This window comes from Dendrobates tinctorius, unplaced genomic scaffold, assembly GCF_039654945.1.
Source record: "Dendrobates tinctorius isolate UK_male_01 unplaced genomic scaffold, ASM3965494v1 ptg000231l, whole genome shotgun sequence".
Lineage (NCBI taxonomy): Eukaryota > Metazoa > Chordata > Amphibia > Anura > Dendrobatidae > Dendrobates > Dendrobates tinctorius.
This window is the reverse complement of record NW_027361898.1, coordinates 6,186,366-6,211,141: the sequence shown is the minus strand read 5'-3', so window position 1 is coordinate 6,211,141 and position 24,776 is coordinate 6,186,366. Positions and strand designations below refer to the sequence as shown.

The 24,776-nt window shown below is 44.4% G+C and overlaps 1 protein-coding gene across 2 annotated transcripts in view; it reads left to right on the top strand.

The window, feature by feature from the left end:
* ENTPD2 (ectonucleoside triphosphate diphosphohydrolase 2) overlaps nucleotides 1-24,776 on the top strand; it is a 98,643-nt gene that overhangs the window by 51,348 nt on the left and 22,519 nt on the right. For both annotated transcript variants that reach the window (XM_073556036.1, XM_073556037.1), the window contains exon 4: nucleotides 1,019-1,178. In XM_073556036.1, coding sequence (XP_073412137.1) covers nucleotides 1,019-1,178 — 160 coding nt within the window. The remainder of the gene's footprint in view (nucleotides 1-1,018; nucleotides 1,179-24,776) is intronic.

The following is a 24,776-nucleotide window of genomic DNA, read 5'->3' as shown; positions in this document are numbered from 1 at the left end:
CTTGCAGAATGCTAGCGTTTTCTAAGTGATCTGTAGCATCGCTTGGAGAACTGATTGACAGGTTGGTCACACTCGTCAAACATAGTGTTTGACTAGTGTGATCAACTTTTTACTATTGAGGCCGCCTATGCAGCATCAGTAGTAAAAAGATCGAATGTTAAAAATAAGAAGGAAAAAAAAAAATTGTGTCTTTTCTCACCTTCCGACGTCCCGCGCAGCCTTCACGATCATCGCGATGCTCCTGGTAGGTCCCGTTCCCAGTGATGCATTGTGGCAATGACCTTTGACGTCGCCGTCTCGTGAGACTGCGACGTCTTCAAAGGTCATTGCCGCAATGCTTCACTGGGAACGGGACTTGCCAGGAGCATCGGTGAGGCCTGGGGACGCTGCGCAGGACATCGGAAGGTGAGAATGTTGTGTTTTTTGGTTTTTTTTCTTTAATTCTATTTTTTACAGGAATATGGTACCCAGGGTCTGGAGGAGAGTCTCCTCTCCTCCACCCCCTGGGTACCATCCGCAAATGTTCTGCTTACTTTTCGCATGGTGGGCACAGCCACATTCCGCGATTCTGCAAAATTAATGAGCATGCTGCGTATTTTTCCGCCATGCGATTCTGCCACGGAAAAATCCGCAGCATTCGCACAGCATTGCGGAATCCCATAGGATTACATGGGATGCTTTTCTCGTTTTCGTGGCAAAATCGTGCGTTTGAAAACGCCTCAAACGCAAAATAAAGCTACGTTTGAACACAGCCTTAATGTTGTGGTGTGTGTGGTTTTTTTTTTTTTTATGAAGGATGCCTCGCTAACTAGGTTTAGTTTAATGTACAAGAATATAACTACTATAATGCTGCCTCCTATGTACAAGAATACAACTGCTATAGTGCTACCCTCTGCAAAGGCCACACAGAGTAATTTGCTAAAGTTGGTGCCACAAGGCGTAACAACATGCACTTATGGCCATCATGTAAAGTGAAGCTGTGACTTGCACTTCTGAGCTTGTTCCTTTTTATTCACAGCTGGACCAATCAGAGCGCCTCTGACAATGTACTAGAAGCTGTGAGCAACACAATGAAGACCTATCCCTTTGAATTCCGAGGGGCAAAGATTCTGTCGGGTCAGGATGAGGGGGTGTTCGGTTGGGTAACAGCCAACTATCTTATGGAGAATTTCATCAAGGTATGAACCAGTACTGGTTGCAGATACAGTATTGTGAGATAGAGAGATAGATAGATATATATATATATATATTTAAAAAAAAATTTTTAATAGAATTTCAGAAGTTTTTAACAAATGGACAAAAGTCCAGACACACTAACAATCCAAGGCATATGAAAACTGAATTGGACCTGTCATTGCGACTTTTCCATGTAAGACCCAATACTCAAAGCTAACTCTGACATTTCCCTGGGCCCAATGGTAATCCCATGGGGTCCATACACAACCAAAACTATCCACTCTAGAATTCAGAAGAGCCGTCATATATTCTATCCTTAGAATATCATAGATTCTATGTAATAAATGCTGATGGGAGGGAGGAGAGGTCTGCTTCCAGTTAAGGGCAATCTGACACCTAGCCGCAGTAAGGATATGCAATAACATCTTTGCTGAGCTTTTCCCCTTAGGTGTAATATTTGAGATATGTAAGTGGGTCTAGCCCCACTTCTACATAAAGGACCCTGGAGAACAACTGTTTCACCTCCTCCCAAAAGTCTATAATCCCAGTGCAAGACCAGAAAATGATAGTCTTCCCACCTCAGAGCCACAGCGACAACACCTATCTGAAATTGAAGGATTCAATCTATGAAGGAGATCTGGTGTGTGATACCAAAACACTAGTATTTTATACTGGTTCTCCTTGTAGAGTGCAAATGGAGGACTTGGCCGCTTTTTCCGAAATAATGCTCTAACTCTGGGGTGACAGTCCCTTTCCCAAGATAGACTTACATTTGTACATATAGGGATGTTTGACCTGTTGGGGCTCCCCCCCCCCCCCCCAAGGGAGAACCCAGAATTAACTGTATTTCATATATTAGGCCTTAGTCGACAGCCCTCTCCTGCAAATGCTCTCAAAGTCTGTCGGGAGAGAGACCCTGATAAATCCAAAGGGAGTTCGTAGCTATATTCCGCGCTGCCGCTTTAGACAAATTCCAGGAGAATGCTGTATGATTGCAGTGGTTTTATTCTACGCGTTTCAGGGGTCTCATGCCCCCTTCATCAGGAAATACCACAAAATACATACAGGTATCACAGACATAAATAGGTTTGGAAGGACGCTGGATTTCAAAAAAATGAGCGCCAACAAGTCAGATGATGCAGTGTCAAAGTTCAATGACACCACATGGTTAACAGTTCACCTAGGATATATTACAAAAGTATGCGTATTTTAGAAGATTTTTTGATTAAATTTACATTTCCCAAAAGAGATAATAAAGTCAAATTTATGATTTTAACATGGAAAAAAAACTGAAAGAAAAAAGAAAGATCCGAACATCTGCTCAGGTGGACATGAACCTGCAAAAAAGGGGTTATTCCTGTTCAGAGGTGGATGCCTTACAAGAGGACTACCGTATGGAAGCAGCAAGCTACTTTTTCTCAAGGAAAGCATTGCAATTTTTCCAAAAAAAAAAAAAAAAAAAAGGGGGGGGAGAAAATAAAAGCATAATTTTAATTCTTTACCAATAAAAAATATAATATAATTTTAGTTGAACGCTGAAAAAATAAATATGAAGTTATTTTTAAGTAAAAAAAGGGAAAATGGGTTTAAAAGATGCTAGATGCAGCAACACACCAGAAACTGTGCAGCAGCAGCTCAGAATGAGAACGCAGGACAAGCCGACAAAATAAATTCATTGCTTCATTGGTACAAGGATCGTGGGCAAATTTTATATTTAGCATGAGGCACATAAAAAAGGGTTAATATATCAGTAACAGCAACACACAGGAAGCTGTACAGGAGCCAACTACTGCTCAAAGTAAAAAAACGCAGGACAAACCGGCAAAGTGAACGAGTGGCTTCATTATAGATAAGATCACAGGCAGCTTTTGTGTTCAACGCATGACACATAAGTCTTTCCACTGCACAGGAGAGGCAGTAACATTCCTGTACTGCTCACTAATCGCTATGGCTCAGCAGTATGTAGATAAAAGCTGAGTGAAGGAAGAACGAAGTATTATCAGCTGGGGTCATTCTTTCATGTCTAACTAGTAGAATTAGTAGTGCTTACCCGGGCTTAATTAACCCCTTACCTACAAAGGACGTAATATTCCGTCCATGTGACCCTGGACCTAACTACCATGGACGGAATATTATGTCCCAGCGATCAGCGGCGCCCACGTGGTGAGCGCCGCTCATCGCGGCCGGGTGTCAGCTAATTATCATAGCTGACACCCGGCACAATGTGTCAGGGGCGGTCACGGACCGCCCCCGACACGTTAACCGCGATCAAACGCGATCGCGGTGTGCCGGGGGTTAAAGGGAAGCATCGGCAGGGAGGGGGCTCCCTCCGTGCTTCCCTGAGCCCCCCACGGCAGCGCAATGTGCAGCGCTGCTGCGGGGGGCTCTTTCCCTACAGGCCCCCGGATCCAAGATGGCGACGGGGGCCTGCAGGGAGCTGACTTCCTCACTGCCTGCAAAGCTCAGGCATGAAGTCTGCAGCAGTGCCTGTGACAGATCGCTGATCTGTCACAGTGATCTGTGATGTGACAGATCAGCGATCTGTCACAGGACAGTGATGTCCCACCTGGGACAAGGTAATAAAGTATATTAAAAAAAAAAAAAAAAAAAAAAAAAAAAAAGTGTTAAAAATAATTAAAAAAAAATCTCTAAATAGATTAGTAAAAAAAAAAAAAAAAAATATTCCCCAATAAATCCATTTTTTCAAAATAAATAAAACAAAAACAATAAAATAAAAGTACACATATTTGGTATCGCCGCGTCCGTAATGACCTGCCCTATAAAACTGTCCCATTAGTTAACCCCTTTAGCGAACCCCTTAAAAAATAAAAATAAAAAACGAAGCAAAAAATGATTTATTATCATACCACCGAACAAAAAGTGCAATAACACGCGATCAAAAAGACGCATATAAATATCCATGGTACCGCTGAAAACGTCATCTTGTCCCGCAAAAAACGAGCCACCATACGGCATCATCCGCAAAAAAATAAAAAAGTTATAGCTCGCAGAATAAAGCGATACAAAAATAATTATTTTTTTATATAAAATTGTTTTCATTGCAAAAAACCGACAAAACATAAAAAAACGACCTAAATGAGGTATCGCTGTAACCGTACCGACCCGAAGAATAAAAACGCTTTATCAATTTTACCGCACGCGGAACGGTGTAAACGCACCCCCCAAAAGAAATTCATCAAACGCTGGTTTTTGTTCATTCTGCGTCCCAAAAATCGAAATAAAAAGCGATCAAAAAATGTCACGTGCCCGAAAATGGTACCAATAAAAACGTCAACTCGTCCCGCAAAAAATAAGACCTCACATGACTTGGTGGGTCAAAATACGGAAAAATGATAGCTCACAATATGTGGTGATGCAAAAACTATTTTTACAATAAAAAGCGTCTTTTAGCGTGCGACAGCCGCCAAACATAAAAACCGCCATAAATCGTAAATCAAACCCCCCGTTATCACCCCCTTAGTTAGGGAAAAATAATAAAACTAAAAGAAAATGTATTTATTTCCATTTTCCCGTTAGGGTTAGGGCTAGGGTTAGGGCTCAGATTAGGGTTAGGGGTGTGTTGAGGTTAGGGTTGGAGTTATAATTGGGGGGGGTTTCCACTGTTTGGGCACATCAGGTGCTCTCCAAAGGCAACATGGCGTCTGATCTCAATTCCAGCCAATTCTGCTTTGAAAAAGTCAAATGGTGCTTTTTCCCTTCCAAGCTCTGCCATGCGCCCAAACAGTGTTTTACCCCCACATATAGGGTATCAGCCTACTCAGGACAAATTACAAAACAACTTTTGGGGTCCAATTTCTCCTGTTACCCTTAGGAAAATAAAAAATTGGGGGCAAAAATATAATTTTGCGGAAAAAAAATGTTTTTTTTATTTTCACGCCCAGGCGTTATAAACTTCTGTGAAGCACTTGGGGGTTCAAAGTGCTCACCTCACATCTAGATAAGTTCCTTAGGGGCTCTAGTTTTCAAAATGGGGTCATTTGTGGGGGGTTTCCACTGTTTAGGTACATTAGGGGCTCTCCAAAGGCAACATGACACCCGCAGACCATTCCATCAATGTCTGCATTCCAAAACGTCACTACTTCCCTTCCGAGCCCTGACGTGTGTCCATACAGTAGTTTTCTCCCACATATGGGGTGTCAGCGTACTCAGGACAAATTGGAAAACAACTTTTGGGGTCCAATTTCTCCTGTTACCCTTGGGAAAATAAAAAAATGGGGACAAAAAGATGATGTTTGTGGGAAAAATACGATTTTTTTATTTTCACGCCCGGACGTTATAAACTTCAGTGAAGCACTGGGGGGTTCAAAGTGCTCACCACACATCTAGATAAGTTCCTTGGGGGGTCTAGTTTCCAAAATGGTGTCATTTGTGGGGGGTTTCTACTGTTTTGGTACATCAGGGGCTTTCCTAACGCGACATGGTGTCCGATCTCAATTCCAGCCAAAAACGTCAAATGGCGCTGCTTCCCTTCCGAGCTCTGCCATGCGCCCAAATAGTGGTTTACCTCCACATGTGGGGTATCAGCGTACTCAGGATAAACTGCACAATATCTTTTAGGGTCCTGTTACTTTTGGAAAAATAAGAATTGAGGGTGAAAAGATCATTTTTGTGGAAAAAATATGATTTTTTAATTGTACTGCTGTACGTTATAAACTTCTGTGAAGCCCTTGTGGGTTCAAAGTTCTCACCACATATCTAGATAAGTTCCTTGGGGGGTCTAGTTTCCAAAATGGAGTCACTTGGGGGGTTTCCACTGTCTAGGTACATCAGGGGCTCTCCAAACGCGACATGGCGTCCGATCTGAATTCCAGCCAATTTTGCATTGAAAAAGTCAAACGGCGCTCCTTCCCTACTGAGGTCTGCCATGCGCCGAAACAGTGGTTACCCCCACATATCAGGTATCAGCGTACTCAGGACAAATTGCACAATAACTTTTGCAGTTCAATTTCTCCTGTTACCCTTGGTAAAATAAAGAAAATTGAACCTGAAGTATTTTTTTTTGTGAAAAAAAGTTAAATGTTCATTTTTTTTTTTATATTCAAAAAATTCCTGTGACGCACCTAAAGGGTTAATAAACTTCTTGAATGTGGTTTTAAGCATCTTAAGGGGTGCAGTTTTTTAGAATGGTGTCACTTTTGGGTATTTTCTATCATATAGACCCCTCAAAGTGGCTTCAAATGTGAAGTGGTCCCTAAAAATAAAATGGTGTTGCAAAAATGAGAAATCGCTGGTCAATTTTTAACCCTTATAACTTCCTAACAAAAAAAAATTTTGGTTCCAAAATTGTGCTGATGTAAAGTAAACATGTGGGAAATGTTATGTATTAAGTTTTTTGTGTGCCGTATCGCTGTGATTTAAGGGCATAAAAATTCAAAGTTGGAAAATTGCGAAATTTTCAATTTTCGCCAAATTTCCGTTTTTTCACAAATAAACGCAAGTTATTTGAATGCAATTTTACCACTAACATGAAGTACAATATGTCACGAGAAAACAATGTCAGAATCACCGGGATCCATGGAAGCGTTCCAGAGTTATGACCTCATAAAGGTACAGTGGTCAGAATTGTAAAAATTGGCCCGGGAGTTAACGTGCAAACCACCCTTGGTAGTGAAGGGGTTAAAGAAGAAAGGAACTCTTCAGAATATGCAAATAACAGAGATAATGTTTAAGACAGGGGTGTGAAAGTGATTATTCCCAAGAGCAAAAGAAAAAAGGGGAACTAAACCGATACAAAAGGAGTTTCATTCCAAAGGAGGCTATGCAGGATTTTCATATATATAACTATTTTTTGGAGTTAACGCAAAAACATAAATTTAAAAATAGTTAAAAAATATAAATATAATAGAAATAGATGAATATGCATTAAACCAAGGAAGCACAGTATTGTGAAATTATAAATATATAAAACTGCATTAGTATAAAAATATAAAGACCACAAGGCGGGGTCTGCATAATTAGGTGAAAATTATCAAAAAAGGGCAACTGTCACAAATAATACATATAAAATTTTAAAGAGAAATTATCGCAAAGATCTCAGAAACCATCTATACACATGGTCAATTTTTTTCATAGGTTGCAGAGCATGTGGATATAGATATAAACAAATATTCCACTGTCTAGGTAAAAACCTCAGTTATTTCATTTAGACCCTGTGGTTTCAGACTCCCTAATTTGTAGATCCAATAGGCTTCCTTTCTATTTAATTTCGTAGATCTGTTCGGTGCACATTTAGGTATATGATCGATAGGGCTAATTTTTAATAATTTCGAATTCTTATTATGTACCTAGGCGTAATGTCTGGACAGCCCATGAGTAAGAAGGCCTTTTTTAATATTATGCCGATGGGAGTTCAGTCTGAGATGTAGGGGTTGCGTGGTCCTCCCCACATATTGCTTACCACAGGGACATTCAATGACATAAATAACAATGGGAGAGAGACCCTAGCAGAGCCATAGTGAGGAAGCAAAATGTTTTATATCTGCATATATTGGTAGAACTCTTTATTAGTAATGGGATACCTGGACTTGACAACATTGAAAGTGAGAAGCTCCAGCATTTCCCCAAACCTAAACAAGCCTGCAGAGGACCCACGGGTGTGCTATCGCATGATCCATACTGTTTGGCAAAAGAGGTTGAAATATGAAAGAAAAATCATTGGCGAATTAGGGGAGGTCAAACTTCCTCCCTTGTGCAGTATATTTTGATGACTCCTATACTGCAATGATATAACGGTGTCCGCTTTCTACAGTTCCGGCGTATGTGTCTTTTGCCTGTGTACCTGTCCGTTTTTAAAGTGGTTGGCCACTTTTTTCCTTTTAGTGCAACTCTGCTTACAAAGCTTCTTTCTGAAGAGGCAATTTGCATATTATTTTCCCAGAGGAGCATTGCACGGCGAATAAGTCTCCTTACCTTGACAAGCCACAGCTGGCATGTCACTCTCCGCAAGGAGAAACCTTACTTCTTAGACCCTAGTCCAGAGCCTCTCACCTTGCCAAATCAGATCTCATACTTTGCACTGACGAGAGCCAACAGCTCGAAACACCGTGTCTGCAAATTGAGATTCTGATTTGGCTTGTATCCTAAGTCATACTACAAGACTCGTTAAAGGGTTGATTGTGACTTGTAGGATTGCTACTACCAATAGGTGGCGCTGTAGAGTAAAAGTCCTCTTTCTTTCTGAAGAGGCAATTTGCATACAAAGCTCTAAGAATTTCTGTCCATAAAATGGCTGTTGATAGAGAAGCAAGTGACTTAACCAGTCCATCACACTCCTTCAATTGAAGAAAAAAAAAATCCTCACATAGGAAAGATGTTGTTCTTTTGGAATAGGCTAGTGGTCTGTTACTTGTTCATTAGTAGCAATTTGGCTATATTTACATGGCAATATTTGGTCAGTATTTGAAAGCCCAAGTCAGGAATGGGTCAAAAATGCACAAGTTGTGCAAATGTTTCAATTTGTTCTTTTTCTCTAGTTGTTACACTCCTGATGTTGGCTTACAAATGATGATGTAAAATACTAAACTGTAAATGTGGCCTAACATGAACAGAAGAGTTAGGTTGTATGGAGAGCAGCACTAAGAGAAAATGGCCAATTTCTTGCATTATATTAATTTGGGTGACAATGTTTAATTTAATAACATAAGCATGATACAATTGGCTTTGATCATGCAAGGAGTGTCAGCCAAGAATGCCAACTTTACAAGAGCTACTATTCGTTGCTTCTGGGCTGTTGGCATCTGGTCTTGGGATTGTCTTTTGCTTTTTGAGGTTTTTAAGATGGAAGATAACAAAACCTTATTGGAGCATTATCAAGGCTTGAAAACAGCCAAGATGCTTGGGCAAGGCTTTTGTGACTGATGCCAAGAAGCAGGTGAGGTGCCCTGTCTATTTACATCCTATCGCAACTCACCAGGAGGCCTGACCTGGTGACATTAGTAGGTTGGTCATGTTCTAATGAATAATGAAATCAAATGCAAATAAACCACTACAATAAAGGTCCATGCCTGCTGTAAAGATCCAAGTTGTTTGAAGCAAGCCTGAGTCTGTCCTGGCTGAGATTGCAGGCAGCAACAGCATTTGCTGACTTAGTTTTTGATTCACTTGCGCTTTTTTTTTTTTTTTTTTTCTTGTAGTGGACTTACTTGCCGAAAGTCTAATACGATACCAACCATGTGAATGAGGTTAACGCTGCAAATTTAACTGGTGTGGATTTTGAAATGCTAAGCATGGCAAGTCTTTCTGAGGATCGTTGTTGTAATAGTGACATTTGTGGCAAATCTGCATGTAATATAGTGATTTTGTGAAAGATTTTAAGTTTCTAGGGAATTTTGAATTGAACAAGTTCTCCTTGTGTGTGGCTATTCTTTTGGATGGCTTTATACATTGGGGACAGGTATTCCAAAGTTGCAGTTTTGGATGAGTTGTATAATATGTTAAAGTGGTCCACACTGTTGTAAGGGATAAAACTGTAAAGTAAATTCCCAAACAAATGGAATTCAAAAGGATGTGCATGTGCTGCTACTTCCCCATTGATGGAGATGTGCAGCGATCAGCTAGGTCAACAGATCCACATCATACTGCATAATGATTGCTAGCTAGCCCCCCTACAAAATACAAAAATATAAATTGCTTGTCAATATTGTTCCTACCACTGAGACCCAGAGTTTTAGAACTCTGAGAACAAAGCTTGGCAGCCCTTTCCTGGACAGAGCACAAATGAAAATGCTCGGCCTAAAGCAGCATTCATTCTCTAAAGGACTGAACAGGGCTGCCACTAGGAATTTCGGGGCCCCATACTGGCAAAATTTTCGGGGCCCCCTTGAGACTCCGCCCAGGCTCCACGCCTCGAACTGTCCACAGTCCCACTGCTCTCTTGGAAAAACTCCACTTCTCACCAATCACACGTTAACAGTTCCCATCTCCAGATCACGCACACAACCAGCAGCTCTTGTTTTGGCCAAAAGATTTTTTTAAATCTGCCACCACGAAAAGGTAGACTCTTTTGGCCAAGCCCTACTCTAACCTATTAAATGCTTGTTAAAATATCCAATACAATTTAGGTGTTTTTTACTTATTAATTTTTAAAATGACCAATAAGATCACATCCAAAGGGACAAATACCACTGCACCATGTCCAGACCACATATAACCACCACATAGTGACCTATAATACCACATACAAGGAACAAATACAGCCACACCATGACCAGACCACATATTACCACCACTGACAGAATAATAGCACATACAAGGGACAAATACACCGCACCATGCCCAGACCACATAATACCACCACATGGTGACTGAATACTACAATACTGATCATTAATAAAGAAAAAAACCTAATACTATCACCATAAGTGCCATTATACACAGGAGATCTGTACTTGGTATGCAGTGTCTGTGTACAGGTAACAGTGACTACCAGTGACACTGGCACTATATACAGAGGTCCTGTGCATAATTTCACCGGTGATCACAGTAGTACCTGTGCACTGGCACTATATACAGAGGTCCTGTGCATAGTGTACAAGTACTACAGTGATCACTGGTGACATTGTACACAGGAACTCTGTATATAGTGTATAGTGTCAGTGTACAGGTAACACACTGACTCACCAGTGACGTCTCTAGGTGAAGTCCTTCAACTTCGCTTTTCCTCTTTCATCCAGCACAGACCGCCGTCACGTCTTCCAGCCAGGGCTTGTCTCTGCAGGAAATAAGTTATCTAGAGCTCCACTTGCAGAACACATTACTTAATTTTTCCCAGCTTCTACACTACACTACCCCAGATGAAGAAATAAAGGTGACATAGAGTCGCTCTGCACAGTAACAGGACCTCCCCCCATTTAAAATGGTATCCTCAAAAGAATAAGATACATCACTGCAGTAATGATATCCCTTAATTAGCCCCTATGGTAATAATATCCCCCATCCTGGCCCCCGTGTGTCTCATTCCTGGCTTCAGCCATATTTTCTCTCAACCTGCCCTTATGAGTATCCATTCTGCCCCCATATGATCTCTCGATCATAGTAACATAGTTTTGAAGGCTGAAGGAAGACCTTATGTCCATCTAGTTCAGCCTATTTTTAGTGCAGCTGTTCTGCATTGTTGATCCTAGGGAAGGCAAAAAACCCACAGAGTAGAAGCCAATTTTCTCCATAGGGAAAAAAATTCCTTCCCCCTAAGCTGGGTCAACAATCTACCTATAATCTGTTATTTGTAACCTTCTATACTGTTACTCACAAGAAAAGCATCCATTCCTTTCTTAAATTCATTCAGTGAGTTGGCCATCACCACTTCCTCAGGAAGAGAATTCCAGAGCCTCACTGCTCTTACCTTGAAGAACCCTCTTCTATGCTGATGCAGAAATGGTCTTTCCTCCAAACGAAGAGAATGCCCCCTTGTTCTTGTTACAGTCCTTAGTACAAACAGTTCATTGGAGAGATCTCTGTATTGCCCTCTGATATACTTGTACATATATATTAAGTCTCCCCTAAGTCTTCTCTTTTCTAGAGTAAATAGACCTAATTTTGATAACCTTTCTGGGTATTGTAGTGAACCAACTCCATTTATCATTTTAGTAGCCCGCCTTTGAACCCTTTCAAGTTCAGTAATGTCTTTCTTGAGCACCGGCGTCCAAAATTGCACACAATACTCCAAATCCTGCCACATCTGTCTACGTCATATCCATCCTGCCCCCTCCTGTGTCTCGCATTCTGCCCTGGGCCCCCGGATTGCCGCTTTCAATAAAAATAAAAACGCATTCTTCTTACCTGCCACGCTCCTGCGACGAAGTTCCCTCCACGCAGTAATGCCCTGATGGCGGCCCTGACTCTGAAGGAAATGGCTGAGCACTGTACTTGGCATGCAGTTCCATTAACAATCAATGGAATGTAAGCCAAGCATATGAACCTACACTCTATGCAGGACAGGGCAACCAAGCGTAAAGCTCTGATCTCAGGCTTGTTTGGGTTCTGAGTGATCAGCAATTTAACCCACATTCTGTGGCCAATGGATAATTTTATTTTGAATAACCCTTTAATAAATTATATTGCCTTCTTTATAAATGCTACATTTGTTTTTCAGCTTTTGTGCAGTTGAGTTCAGAAATATTTGGACATTGACACAAGTTTAGGCATATTGACTGTTTACCAAATATATTCAACATAGTTATATAATCAAGTTTTCGTTTTTCGCTCCCCTTCTTCCTAGAGCCATAATTTTTTTTTTTTTCCATCAACATCAATAAGGCTGTGTGAGGGCTTGTGTGTTGTGTTTTTTTTTTTTGCGGGTCGAGTTGTACTTTTGAACGACACCATTGGTTTTACCATGTCATGTACTAGAAAATGGGGGGAAAAAAATTCAAGTGCGGAGAATTTGCAAAAAAGTACAATAACAACTTGTGATTTGTTTAGCTTTTTAACTAGGTTCACTAACTGCTAAAACTAACCTGCCATGATGATTTTCCAGGTCATTACGAGTTCATAGACACCAAACATGTCTTGGTTCTTTTTTTTTTTTTCTCTAAATTGTGAAAAAAAAATTCCAAACTTTGTATAAAAATAAAATTGTGCCATATTCCAATACCCGTAGCGTCTACATTTTTCTCGATCTCTGGTTGTGCGAGGTCTTATTTTTTGCGTGCCGAGCTGACGTTTTTATTGATACCATTTTGGTGCAGATACGATCTTTTGATTGCCCTTTATTGCATTTTAATGCAATGTCACGGCGACCAAAAAAAGTAATTCTGGCATTTTTTTTACTTTGGTCTCTCTATGCCATTTAGCAATTTGGTTAATTCTTTTTTTTTTTTTTTTTTTTTTTTTAACGGGTGATTCTAAGTGCGGCGATACCAAATGTGTATGTTTTGATTTTATTTGTTTTATTTTGAATGGGGGCAAAAGGGGGGGTGATTTGAACTTTTAGTCCGTAGGAGACTAGAAGCTGCCATGGCCCGATCGGCTCTGCTGCATAGAGACTATTATCAGATCGCCTCTGTATAGCAGATTTACTCACTTGCTATGAGCGCTGACCACTGGGTGGTGCTCACAGCAAGCCGGCACGGACAACCATAGAGGTCTCCAGGAGACCTCAGGTTATCATACCAAAACACCAGTGAGCCGCGATCACGTGACGCGCATCAGCGGTGTGCTTATTTCCGGTGCAATTGCTGGAAGCGCTTGTTAAATGCCGCTGTCTGCTTTTTACAGCAGCATTTAACTGGTTAGTGGACACGGGTGGATTGCGATTACACCCATGGCTATTATGGGCACATGTCAGCTGTTCAAAACAGCTGACGTGTTCCGGGAAAGATGTGGGCTCACCACCGGAGCCCACATCAAAGGGAGGGAGTCCGACATCGGCGTAATTATACACCAGATGACGGAAAGGGGTTAAAGTGCAGACTCTGTGAGAGTATTCACATCCTAATTTCAATAAGGGTTTAGGAATTGCTCCTTTTTAAAATGTATATAATAAAAGATCTGGAGATGGTTCCAGATGAGGCATTTGGAAGCTGTTCCTGTGAACCCAAAGGCTCTCAATGGGGAAACAGAGGATTGTTAGGCCTGAAAAAAAATCCATCAGAGCAGAAATGTTAGGAGTGGCCAAATCAACAGTTTGGTATATTCTATAAAACAGCTTGGTGTCACGGATAACAACAAGGGGAATCACGCTTGCTTCCTCCAGTTGTCAGGACAATTATGCAGTGGATTGACGAGACAGATGAGCCCGCTGCTGCTTCCATTATTAGGTTATTCATTGGGGAACTCCTAGTAATCATATGGTATATACATCTCAGATTCCACTGTGTGTGTGTATGCATGTACGCGTTTGGCCCATTCCAGAGATCTCGAAAGTGCAATTGTGTGTCTAGGTAGAAAAAGAACTTCATATTTTCCTTATGAAATCCTATCTATCTGGGGGAAACAGATACACAGCTTGGGCTCACCCTGTATGAGCTTGGATACTAGCTGGTGTGGCTGAACCACTTGCTGAGCTAGGTGTCATCTTACAGCTGCACATGCTGAAGGTGGATTGTAAGCTGCGATTAAAGGGCCCCCCATATTTGTCATACTTGGGTACTCAAAAAGGCCTAGGGTTTGTCTGATCTAAAATTAGTGCAGAATTGTGAATCCTCCCAGTGCACGCACTGTTCTGTGATATGCCAGAGTCCATGCTGGGAAAGGCTGTCGGTTAACTAGAAGCATTGTGCTGTTCCATCTAAAGGCCCCTTTACATTTAGCGATGCACCAGCGATGCACCAGCGATCCGATCCGGTCAGGATCGCTGGTGCATCGCTAAATGATCTCTAGTGAGCTATCACACAGGCAGACCTCGCAGCGATGCAGCAGCGACGCAGCGCACGATACTCACCTTTCACACACAGCGATCCTGACGTCCTCCCGCCCGCCTCCACGCGTCGCTCGTCGTCACAGCAGAAAGCCCAGCAGGAAGCTGACGACGAGAAATGGATCCGGACATTCTCGCGTGATCAGCGATAGCCAGCGGGGGAGCCGGTCGGAGGTAAGTATCACACATAGCGCTATCGCTAGCGATATCGCTGTAACGTCACAAAATCGGTGACGTTATAGCGATATCGCTAGCGATATCTCTGTAAATAATCTATAGAAACCATAGAAGCACAACTAAAGGGGGTTTTACACATTCTGTACATAATTGTCTTGCATTTGCTCTGCTGCCACCTGCTGGTCTATTTTCTGTATGGCAGCCTGCAGCTAATTAATCCTTATGCATGCCTTCCACTTCCAGTTCAAAGTTCGGCTCTCCTCCTCTTCCTCCTTCCATCCATTGTTAGTTTCACTATCTCTGGGAGAGACATGCTTGTACCGAGCTGTGAAAGGCATCAGTTTTTTGACCACTTTAACACTCTGCAAATCTGGAGAACTTATTGTATTACCAATCATACGCTGTATGTCCAGAATTCCAATTAAATAAGTCTGGACTGTACAATCCCTGGTGTGCATCATCTCTCAGGACACTGAGCAACATGGTCCTGTCTTCCCTGCATTAAGGAAACGAAGGTAGGACCTCTCCCAGCTTGTATTCACCAGCCACATCTTCATTCGCCTCATGCGGGGACAGAAGAGTCGAAAAATTGCCTTGAAGTCCGGCCAGAATTACCCTTATTTCCCTATCCACATGCCTGCGCTCTGCCTGCTCACATACTGCAGCCCTGCTCTGCTAAGAAACTGTCTACAGCGTCACCCCAGACCGCATTGTGTATAGACTCTCTGCATATTATAAAACATCACTGCAGATTGTCAGACTACAAAGCCCCACAATTCTCCAAAAACACCTTGGGAATCTTGTCAGAACATCTTAACTAAGCTGCACTGCGATTTTCCAGCCTCCAGTTCAAAAGTTCAGTTTCTTAAAGAGACATTGCTCCCTAAAGCAAAATGGCCAAAAAAGACCCTGCACAGTCTCCCACTGCTGAAGCAGAGCAAATACAACCCGACACTGTCCATTGTGTAGACCAGGGAGCATAAACCACGCTTCCAGAGACCAAGTCGTTTGACAAAAACGCTCTGTCAAACCAACCATAAAGACTATCAAACTATCACAATACAAAGGATGAGTTCAATGACAACCTGGATGACCTATGGGAACAAGTCACCTCCCTCATGTCAAGCATCCAACGCCACAAAAATGATGCAGCGATTCTACAGGACACTATAAAACGGCTAGACGCAGCCCACAGAAGATACAAGACACTGTCCGCAAGGTACGTTGCCATTCCTAAAAGGCTCTAATATTGACGACGCCTCATCAGGGTTAAGCAAAGTAGATTCCACAAACAGAGAAAGGGATGCCGCTGTGCAAGACGCCAAAGATAAAGTGGGGCTCCGTATCGCTTATCTGCAAGAAGCTAATCTCACAGGTCAGGTTCATCCAAGCACTCTTCTCGGTCATACAAATCATGCTGCTCAAGAACTTCAACCCTCAGCGACAGAACCCTAGAGTCCCGTTTAAACGCAGAGCGATCCAAACTAAGACGCTCCAACACAGAAAAGAAAGCAGAAGGCAGAGGGCAGAAGCCGAGGCCCAAGCAAAGATTCTTCAGGCAGAAGCCAAGGCCCAAGCAAAGATTCTTCAAGCAGAAGCCGAGGAAAAAAATCGCATTAGCTGAAGTAAAAATATTCGAGCAAGCATTGAAGCAAAACCTTGACCTGATTTGCCTACCACCACTGGAAGATGACCCAGCTGTTCGTACCAGCAATTACGAGCAGAAACAGATATCTGCAGTACACACCTTCTCCAGCGACGTTCAACCCAGCAATGTGGAAATATCCAAGTTAGCCCAACTTACGGGGTCAGTGTTACACACAGCATCTGAAGAAACCCAAGACCAACGCCATAATGTGTCCCCTCAGGAGCAGCAATCACAAGATGACCACAAGACGCATTCCAGTCCATCTCCACAGTTCAAGCTGCAGTTATCGAAATCTCCAGAGGGTAAACCACAGCTCAACCCTGCAGCAACATCATTCTACCTGGGAACAATTCACCCTTCCACGCCACACAGCTTATACGCCCGAGGGGCACCATAAGCTAACACTGTAGCAAGGAGTGAAGGATCAGACATGTACAAGTTTGCCAGGTTTATGGTGAGCAAAGAGCTAATCAGCACCAGCCTCTCAAAGTTTGACGACTGTGCAGAGAACTACAGAGCCTGGAAAGCAAGCTTCAAGGCCGCCATTGCTGACCTCAACCTATCTGCGGAACAGGAGCTCGACCCTATGGTTAAATGGTTGGGTCCTGACTCCACAAACCATATTAAGAGTCTTTGGACCATCTACGTGGTGCAAGCTGAAGCAGGTCTCGCTGCTGCCTGGCTGAGACTCGACTATGGCAGCACTGAAGCCATAGAAAAGTCCCTATTCAAGAGACTGCAGAACGTTCGAAGGATCAACCTTAAGGAAGCCCACAAGCTTCTGGACTTGAGTGATCTGCTTATGGAGCTGGAACTTGAAAAAAGAGACCCTCGTCTGTCTGGATTATGCTACCTGGACACTGCCCATGGGGTGAACCCAATCGTCTCAAAGCTGCTGCATAGTCTGCAAGAGAAGTGGGCAGTATGCGGTTCCAGGTGCAAAAGGTCACATGATGTCACCTTTCCTCCGTTCACTCAGTTCTGCAAGTTTGACGAACAGGCCCAAATGAGGAACGCCCCTAGCCTAGACTTCCTGGAGTCTAACACTACAGCTCCAGAAACACCGTCATCAAGGTATGAAAGCGTCTCATAGATGCAAGGACTTGAGAAATAGTGTAAGCGTCAGAAAGACTAACCTGCCACCACCTGCAGTATCTGCCGATTAAAAAGTACACTATTCCGTTGAGGGATAAGTCTCTCAATCGTGAGTGTCCCACTCACAAAAAAACCACACTCGTTGAACAAATGTAGAGGCTTCAGGTCCAGAACCATGCAGGAGCGCAAGAAGATCCTCAGTGAACGTGGGGTATGTTTCAAGTGCTATGCCTCATTAGAACACATGGCCAAGGACTGCAAATCTGCCATTAAGTGTAAGCGTGTCATAGTGACAAACTTTGCATCCAACCTCAGCCTCCAGCAGTCGCAATTACCTGTAGTCCGGCTACAAGCAGGGCCAGACTGGGACTAAAATTCAGCCCTGTCATTTGAAGGTACACAGGCCCACTTGTCGCATGGTAAATATATAATATATTTTTGCACATGTAGATTACAAGACGTGAGGCGAGTGTAATATGACTATTAACATACAGTCACAGACAGCCCATTATTACAAATCAGTTCTATTTATTGCTCTATGGCCGAGGTCACACGAGTGTATAACACTGCTGAGTGCTATGTGATAAAATGTAGCATAACACTCGGACCAGTGTTACTCTGTGGGGCAGCTCAGGTCTGTGATTTTCTCATGTCGATTCGGCATGAGAGAATAGTGGCATGCTGACTTTGTCAGCGACACTTGACTCACACCCACACAAGTCTATGGATGTGTAGGTAGGGTAACCGACTGGGGGAGGGTGACCCACTTCTTGCCGCCTGCAAACACGAGACTGAGACAGAATTTGTATTCAACAGATCCGTTTTTATTGGCCGTCTTTCTGACGACCACCGCAATTCACCACAGCAACTTTACACTTCTCTTGTACACAGACCCGGGTACCTTCGCTTCCTTTGTTACTATAATCGTGGAGTCCTCTGTGCCTCTTTTCACTGTGGCTGCCCTAGGCCCATCCACCACAGCGCTTCACCAGTCTGAGTACACCATCTGTTCAATACCCACAGGCCGTCTTCGTCTGTGGCTACCGTCCTCTGGGCCACCCCCCGTGACCGCCTCAACTGTCAGTCCTCTCTGGAGCCTTTCTACTGTCTCTATCTCCGCAGCAGAACTTCCTCTCTAGTGTGCTCTCCTCGCTGACTGACCCTTCCAGAACCTTCCCTTAGCCTTTTATACTCCCAGTCCTGGTAACTCCACCCACTATCACCTGATTGGTCAGAGAAACTATGGCAGTTATTCAGTCCCACTCTTTCACTCTCCACTGCCCTCTAATGGTCAAACTATCATGCTGCACCCTTTTCTCTTTATCTCAGTGGTTTCAGACCTACACTGCACTACACCTCTGCCTCTCACTACAGGCAAGTCTGTCCGTAAGTCCAACTTCCCTACAGATGCATGTGAAACATCGGACTGCACTCAGATGTCACCCCAGTGCAGTCCGATATACACAGAGACTGGTAATGGAGAAGATGGAGAAATTACTCCTCCTCCTCCGCAGCCTTGCTCTGATCCTGTCATGCGAGAGGCTCGGAGCACAGCGCACTGACATTCACTTCATGCTTGCAGCAGAGCTGGAGATGGTCATTGGCATATCACATCCAGTGCTCTCGTATCTGATGTTGTACGCTCGTGTGATTCCAGCCTTAGTTGCTACTTTACACCCAGAGCTTATTATCTTCATTATATAGATAATAAAGATGATGCTGCGCTCTCCATAGTGCTATGGCTTGGTCCAAAGTGACCACATTACCTATATTTTGCTTCTATGTGTAGAATGTGGACAGAAAATTTAGCATATCTGCAAGAAAAATTGACATGTTGTGAATTTGAAGCATGCACCCAAGGTCAGATTACACTGCATAAAAGAGCCCAGTGGGCAGGAGGTTTTTATACGGTAAATCCCATCCACATTGCTGAACTGTAAGACGCAGAGGCAACAAAAATATGTAGCGCCAAAATCTCATTGTGGACGCAGAGCCCAAGGCTGGAGTCATACAAGCGTATAGCATCGGATGCAATATGCTAATGATACTTGGCTCCGGCTCTGCTGCGAGCGTGATCTGAGCGTCAGTGCTCTGTACTCTGATACTCAGGCCTCACAGCACAGAAGCGGAGGAGATGAAGGAAATTTCTTTGTCTCTTCCATGGCCTGACTCTGTGTATATCGGACTGCACTGGGGTGACATCCGAGTGCAGTGTGATGTTTCACTCAGTTCACTAAGACCCATAGGCTTGTAAAGGTGTGAGTGAGCAGAGCGCTGTCAATCATAGCATGCTGCCATTGTTCTCTCATGCCGATTTGGCATGAGAAAATTATTGCTGAACTGCTCTGCCCCTTAGAAGTCAACCCAGCGTTATTCTATCTGATAAAACAACACATGGCACTACCCCCATGTTTGTTTGAAAAACAACCTGTGCTTTATTCACACTGCGCAGATCCAGTGTCTACAGTACTGATGTCACGTCAATGGTGCTACAGCCAATCAGGAGCTCAGCAGCTCGTAGGAAGAAAATTGTCCATCAGTGAGAGCGGATGGAGGAAGCCATGTGTGTATGGAGCGGAGCCGCGTGTGTGTATTGTAGTTATGCCACTGCATGGTTGACTATTTCCTTGCGCCTTTGAGGAGAACTATAACTCCCAGCATGTACTGCAGCTCCTATGGCATGCTGGGACTTATAGTTCACCACAAAAATGGTGATTTTTCTTTTGAGTAAGTGGCATGTTAGCAGAGTGGACATAGCTTTTTTTTTTTTTCTTAATTCTGTTAATGCTTGCCTCTTAGCGTCTTTGCTCCTCAGTATAACTCTGTGCACCCTCACATGCTGCTAAATCCCTTCTGGCCCCACTGACAAGAGGAAGTGGGTGGTCCGATGTCCTGATCATGAGCTGCAGTGAGGCCAGGCTGGAGCAGCACAGAAAACCTCTCCCTCCCCCTGCCTTGTCTCTGTTACCTCACTGTAGCTCCTGCCTCCTGATCAGGAGTCCGGACATCAGAGCATGGCCACCAACTTCATCCTGTCTAGCGCGGCGGCACTGATTCGCATGACAGCATGAAGGGGGCGACTGATCGAGCGGCCCTCTACAGGGACCGGCCGTTCTGGCCTTTGCCAGAAATACCTGATGGCCAGTCTGGCCCTGGTTACAAGCCATGGCGGGGAGCCACAGAACAGCGCCAAGTCTACCATGGCTGTCTCCTGCTCATGCTCGAAGGTATGTGGGGAGAGAAAGTGATAAGTGCGTTGCTACGATATGCCTAATCAGAGTTTTTCCAGAAGGGCAACCAGAGAAGGCAATAAAAATGTATGCCATAGTTGACGATCAGAGCAATCCATCCCTAGCTGGACCTAAGTTCTTTTGAAGCCTTTGGAATCAACGGACCAGCAATGCCCTATACTCTGAATACTTCCTCAGGCCGCATAGAGACTAGCGGCAGGAGGGCACAAGGTTTCATTGCTTCTCCTATCAACGGAGGCGTAGAAATACCCCTACCTACGCTAATAGAATGTGATCAAATACCCAGCCAAGGGATGAGATTCCTACCCCAGAAGCTGAGTTCCACCAACCACACCTAAGGCACCTAGTTAGCGTTATCCCACCTATGGACACAGATGCTGAATTCCTACTTCTGCTCGGCAGAGACAATTTAAGGATACATAAGGTCCGCCAACAGTGCAATGGTCCGGACTATGCCCCCTACAGAGACTCAACTTGGGGTGGGTAATCATAGGAAATGTGTGCTTGGACCGAACAAGAGTCAACTCCTTTTAAGACCTACGTACGCTGAGACAGACTAGCTACTTTCTGCAAACCATGCCCTCTTCACTATGAGGTGAAAGAGAAGCCTCCAGATTCCGTACAGCTGCCTGATGCCATTCCTTCTGCCTATGCAGACGACTTGGGAAGAATGGTGTTTTGTACAACTAAGGATGAAAACAAAGTAGCCCCGTCAATGGAAGACAAGGAATTTGTCGGGATAATGGACGATTAGTCTCGTCCTTAAGGATCTCATCACTGGGTTTTTCCCCTACCCTTCCGAGCTACCAGGGTAAGGCCGGTTTCCCATTAGCGCATTTTATGCGCACGCACGGCCGGGGGTAGCTCCGCCCCCGATCCGGCTCTCTGCCCGGCGTGCCCGCCCCTTGCCTGTAGCGCCGCCTCCTAGCGGACAGCGGCGCCTGCGATCGGCGCACCCTATCTTTAGCATAGGGTGCGCAGATCGTGCGCAGGTCGTGCGCTAGTTGCGCTTTGACCTGCGCTGCGCAATTTTGACGGTGCGCCGTGCGCGCCAAAATCGAACTTTTCGGATTTTGGCGCGCACGGCGCACCGTCAAAATTGCGCAGCGCAGGTCAAAGCGCAACTAGCGCACGATCTGCGCACCCTATGCTAAAGATAGGGTGCGCCGATCGCAGGCGCCGCTGTCCGCTAGGAGGCGGCGCTACAGGAAAGGGGCGGGCACGCCGGGCAGAGAGCCGGATCGGGGGCGGAGCTACCCCCGGCCGTGCGTGCGCATAAAATGCGCTAATGTGAAACCGGCCTAAGACTCCCGAACAATCGTGAACAAGCCTTGTCCAGATTCAATTCTCTCCAGCGCACACTTGGCAACAAACCGGAGATGAAAGAACACATTGTCACCTTTATGAGCAAGATATTCCATAATAACCATGCGGAGCCAGCTCCTCCCTTAAAGGAAAACAAGGAGTGCTGGTACCTACCCTCATTCGGAGTATATTGCCCACGGAAACCTAAGCAAATTAGAGTTGGCTTTGATTCAAGCGCCAAACATCAAGGCGTGTGTCTCAACGATATTCTCCTCACGGGTCCTAATCTTACAAACAACCTAGTAGGAGTGTTGATGAGGTTCCGGAAATAGCCCATCGCCATCACTGCTGATATTGAACAGATGTTCCACTGTTTCATAGTCAGAGGATCATAGGCATTTCCTCAGGCTCCTGTGGTGCAAGGACAATGAACCCAGCAAAGTGATGGTGGAGTATCGCATGAGGGTGCACGTATTCGGGAACAGCCCTTCCCCCTGTAGTGGCAACCTATGGCCTGCAAAGAACCGCACAAGAAGGAGAGTCTGAATATGGAAGAGACGCCAGAGACTTTGTAGAACGAGAATTCTACGTAGATGATGGACTAAAATCTCTACCCACAGAAGAAGCGGCGATCGACCTACTCAAGAGGACTCAAGGTATGCTGTACCGAGCTAAGCTTAGATTGAAGAAATTTTGTGCAAACAGCCTGGCTGTCATGAGAGCCTTTGAGTCGTGACCATGCACCAGGATTCAAGGACCTAGACCTGGGACCAGACTGTCCGCCTGTGCAGAGAAGCTTAGGGTCCTGTTACACTAAACGATGCACTAGCGATCCCGACAACGATACGACCTTGCCTTGCTACATGATCGCTGGTGAGCTGTCAAACAGGCAGATCTCACCAGCGATCAGGACCAGCGAGGAGGCTGGTAGCCAAGGTAAATATCGGGTAAGTAGGCGTGCGCGTCACTTAGTTACCCGCTGTTTACCTTGGATACCAGCTCCCAGCGCGAGCACGCAGGTATCCAAGGTAAATATCGGGTAGCTAAGCTCGCGCGTGGCTTAGTTACCTGGTGTGTACCTTTTGGATACCTACGTGCTCGCACTGGGAGCTAGTATCCAAGGTACACAGTGGGTAACTAAGTGACGCGCTCTTAGTTAACTAATATTTACCTTGGATACCAGCTCCCAGCGTCTGCTTACAGCGCTGAGAGCTCGTTGATCGTTGTTCTCCCGCTGCCACACGCAGCGATGCGCGCAGGCCAGCGGGAGACCAACGATCAAAAAATGGCCCAGGACACTCCTGCACGATCAGCGATACCTGGCGGGGGGGGCGGTCACTGATACATGTCACACACAGCGATATTGCTGGCAAGATTGCTGATGCGTCACAAAATCAGCGATTTCGCTGTGTGTGACGGGGCCTTTAGGCTTGAGGTGGAACCTGTCAGCCGACGCCTTAAGTTTCCAAATCAACTATGCAGACAAACCATTTACTAAATGTGGTGAATAGCTTATACGATCCACTGGGATTCGTAGCACCAATAACTATACAAGGTAAATCCCTTCTGAGACAGCTTTCCGAAACCGTCAAGGACTAGGATGCCCCACTCCCTCCTGATAAGGAACCAAAATGGGAAACCTGGAAGCAGTGTTGTGTACCTTGGATGAGATCCACATACTGAGATGCTACGCCAGAACCTCGCTGCTAGCACTAGGATGGAACTCCATGTGTTCTCGGATGCATCCATGGAGGCCATTGCAGCCGTTGCCTATCTGAAAATGACGGGACCGACAATCAAGATCACGTTGGGTTCGTTTTCAGCAAGGCTAAGTTGGCTCCCAAGCCTGACCACACTATTCCCAGGCTTGAACTCTGTGGGACCGTGCTTGCAGTAGGATTCAGAGACTTTTATACAGCATGAGCTGGATACCAACATAGACGACATTCAATACTACAGTGACAGTAAATGTGCATCATCTCTCCGGACACTGAGCAACATGGTCCTGTCTGCCCTGCATTAAGGAAACAAAGGTAGGACCTCTCCCAGCCCCTATTCACCAGCCACATCTTCATTCGCCTCATGCGGGGACAGAACAAGTATGTGATATGCATACTCCCTGCCAGAACCAAACTAGACTGTTTCCAGCACACTCAATACACATGTATTGCACAAAACCAGAAACAGTCTAGTTGGATTCTGGCCGTGAGTATGTATATGGCATAATAACAGCACTACATGCCCCCACAGGATTTGTCAGTCTGCAGTCACATACAGTGACTTGTCATATTTTTTTTTTTTTTTAGACTGTAGAACCCTTTTTTAAGACAAAACTTAAGGCAGAAAGACCCACAAACAACTGAAGTCAGCTGCAGTAAAGGCCGGCAAACATTGCAAAGGAGGAAACCCAGCGTATAGTGACATCCATTGCCTGAAGTCTGGAAGCAGTCATTAACTGCAAAGGATTTTCTACAAACTACCGTATTAAAAACTAACATTTTATTTATAAATTTAACCTGTCTAATTACGTTTGAGCCCCTGAAATGAGGAGGCTTTGTAGAAAGCGGTTGCAATTCCTAAACGTTTCACAGGATATTTTTGTTCAGCCCCTTTAGTTGAACCTGAAAGTCTCCACTTCAATTGCATCTCGGTTGTTTTATTTTAAATAAGTCATGTAGAGCCCAAATCGCAAAAGTTCTGTCACCAAATATTTCTGGATCCACCTGTAACCTCTGAATTCTAAACATCT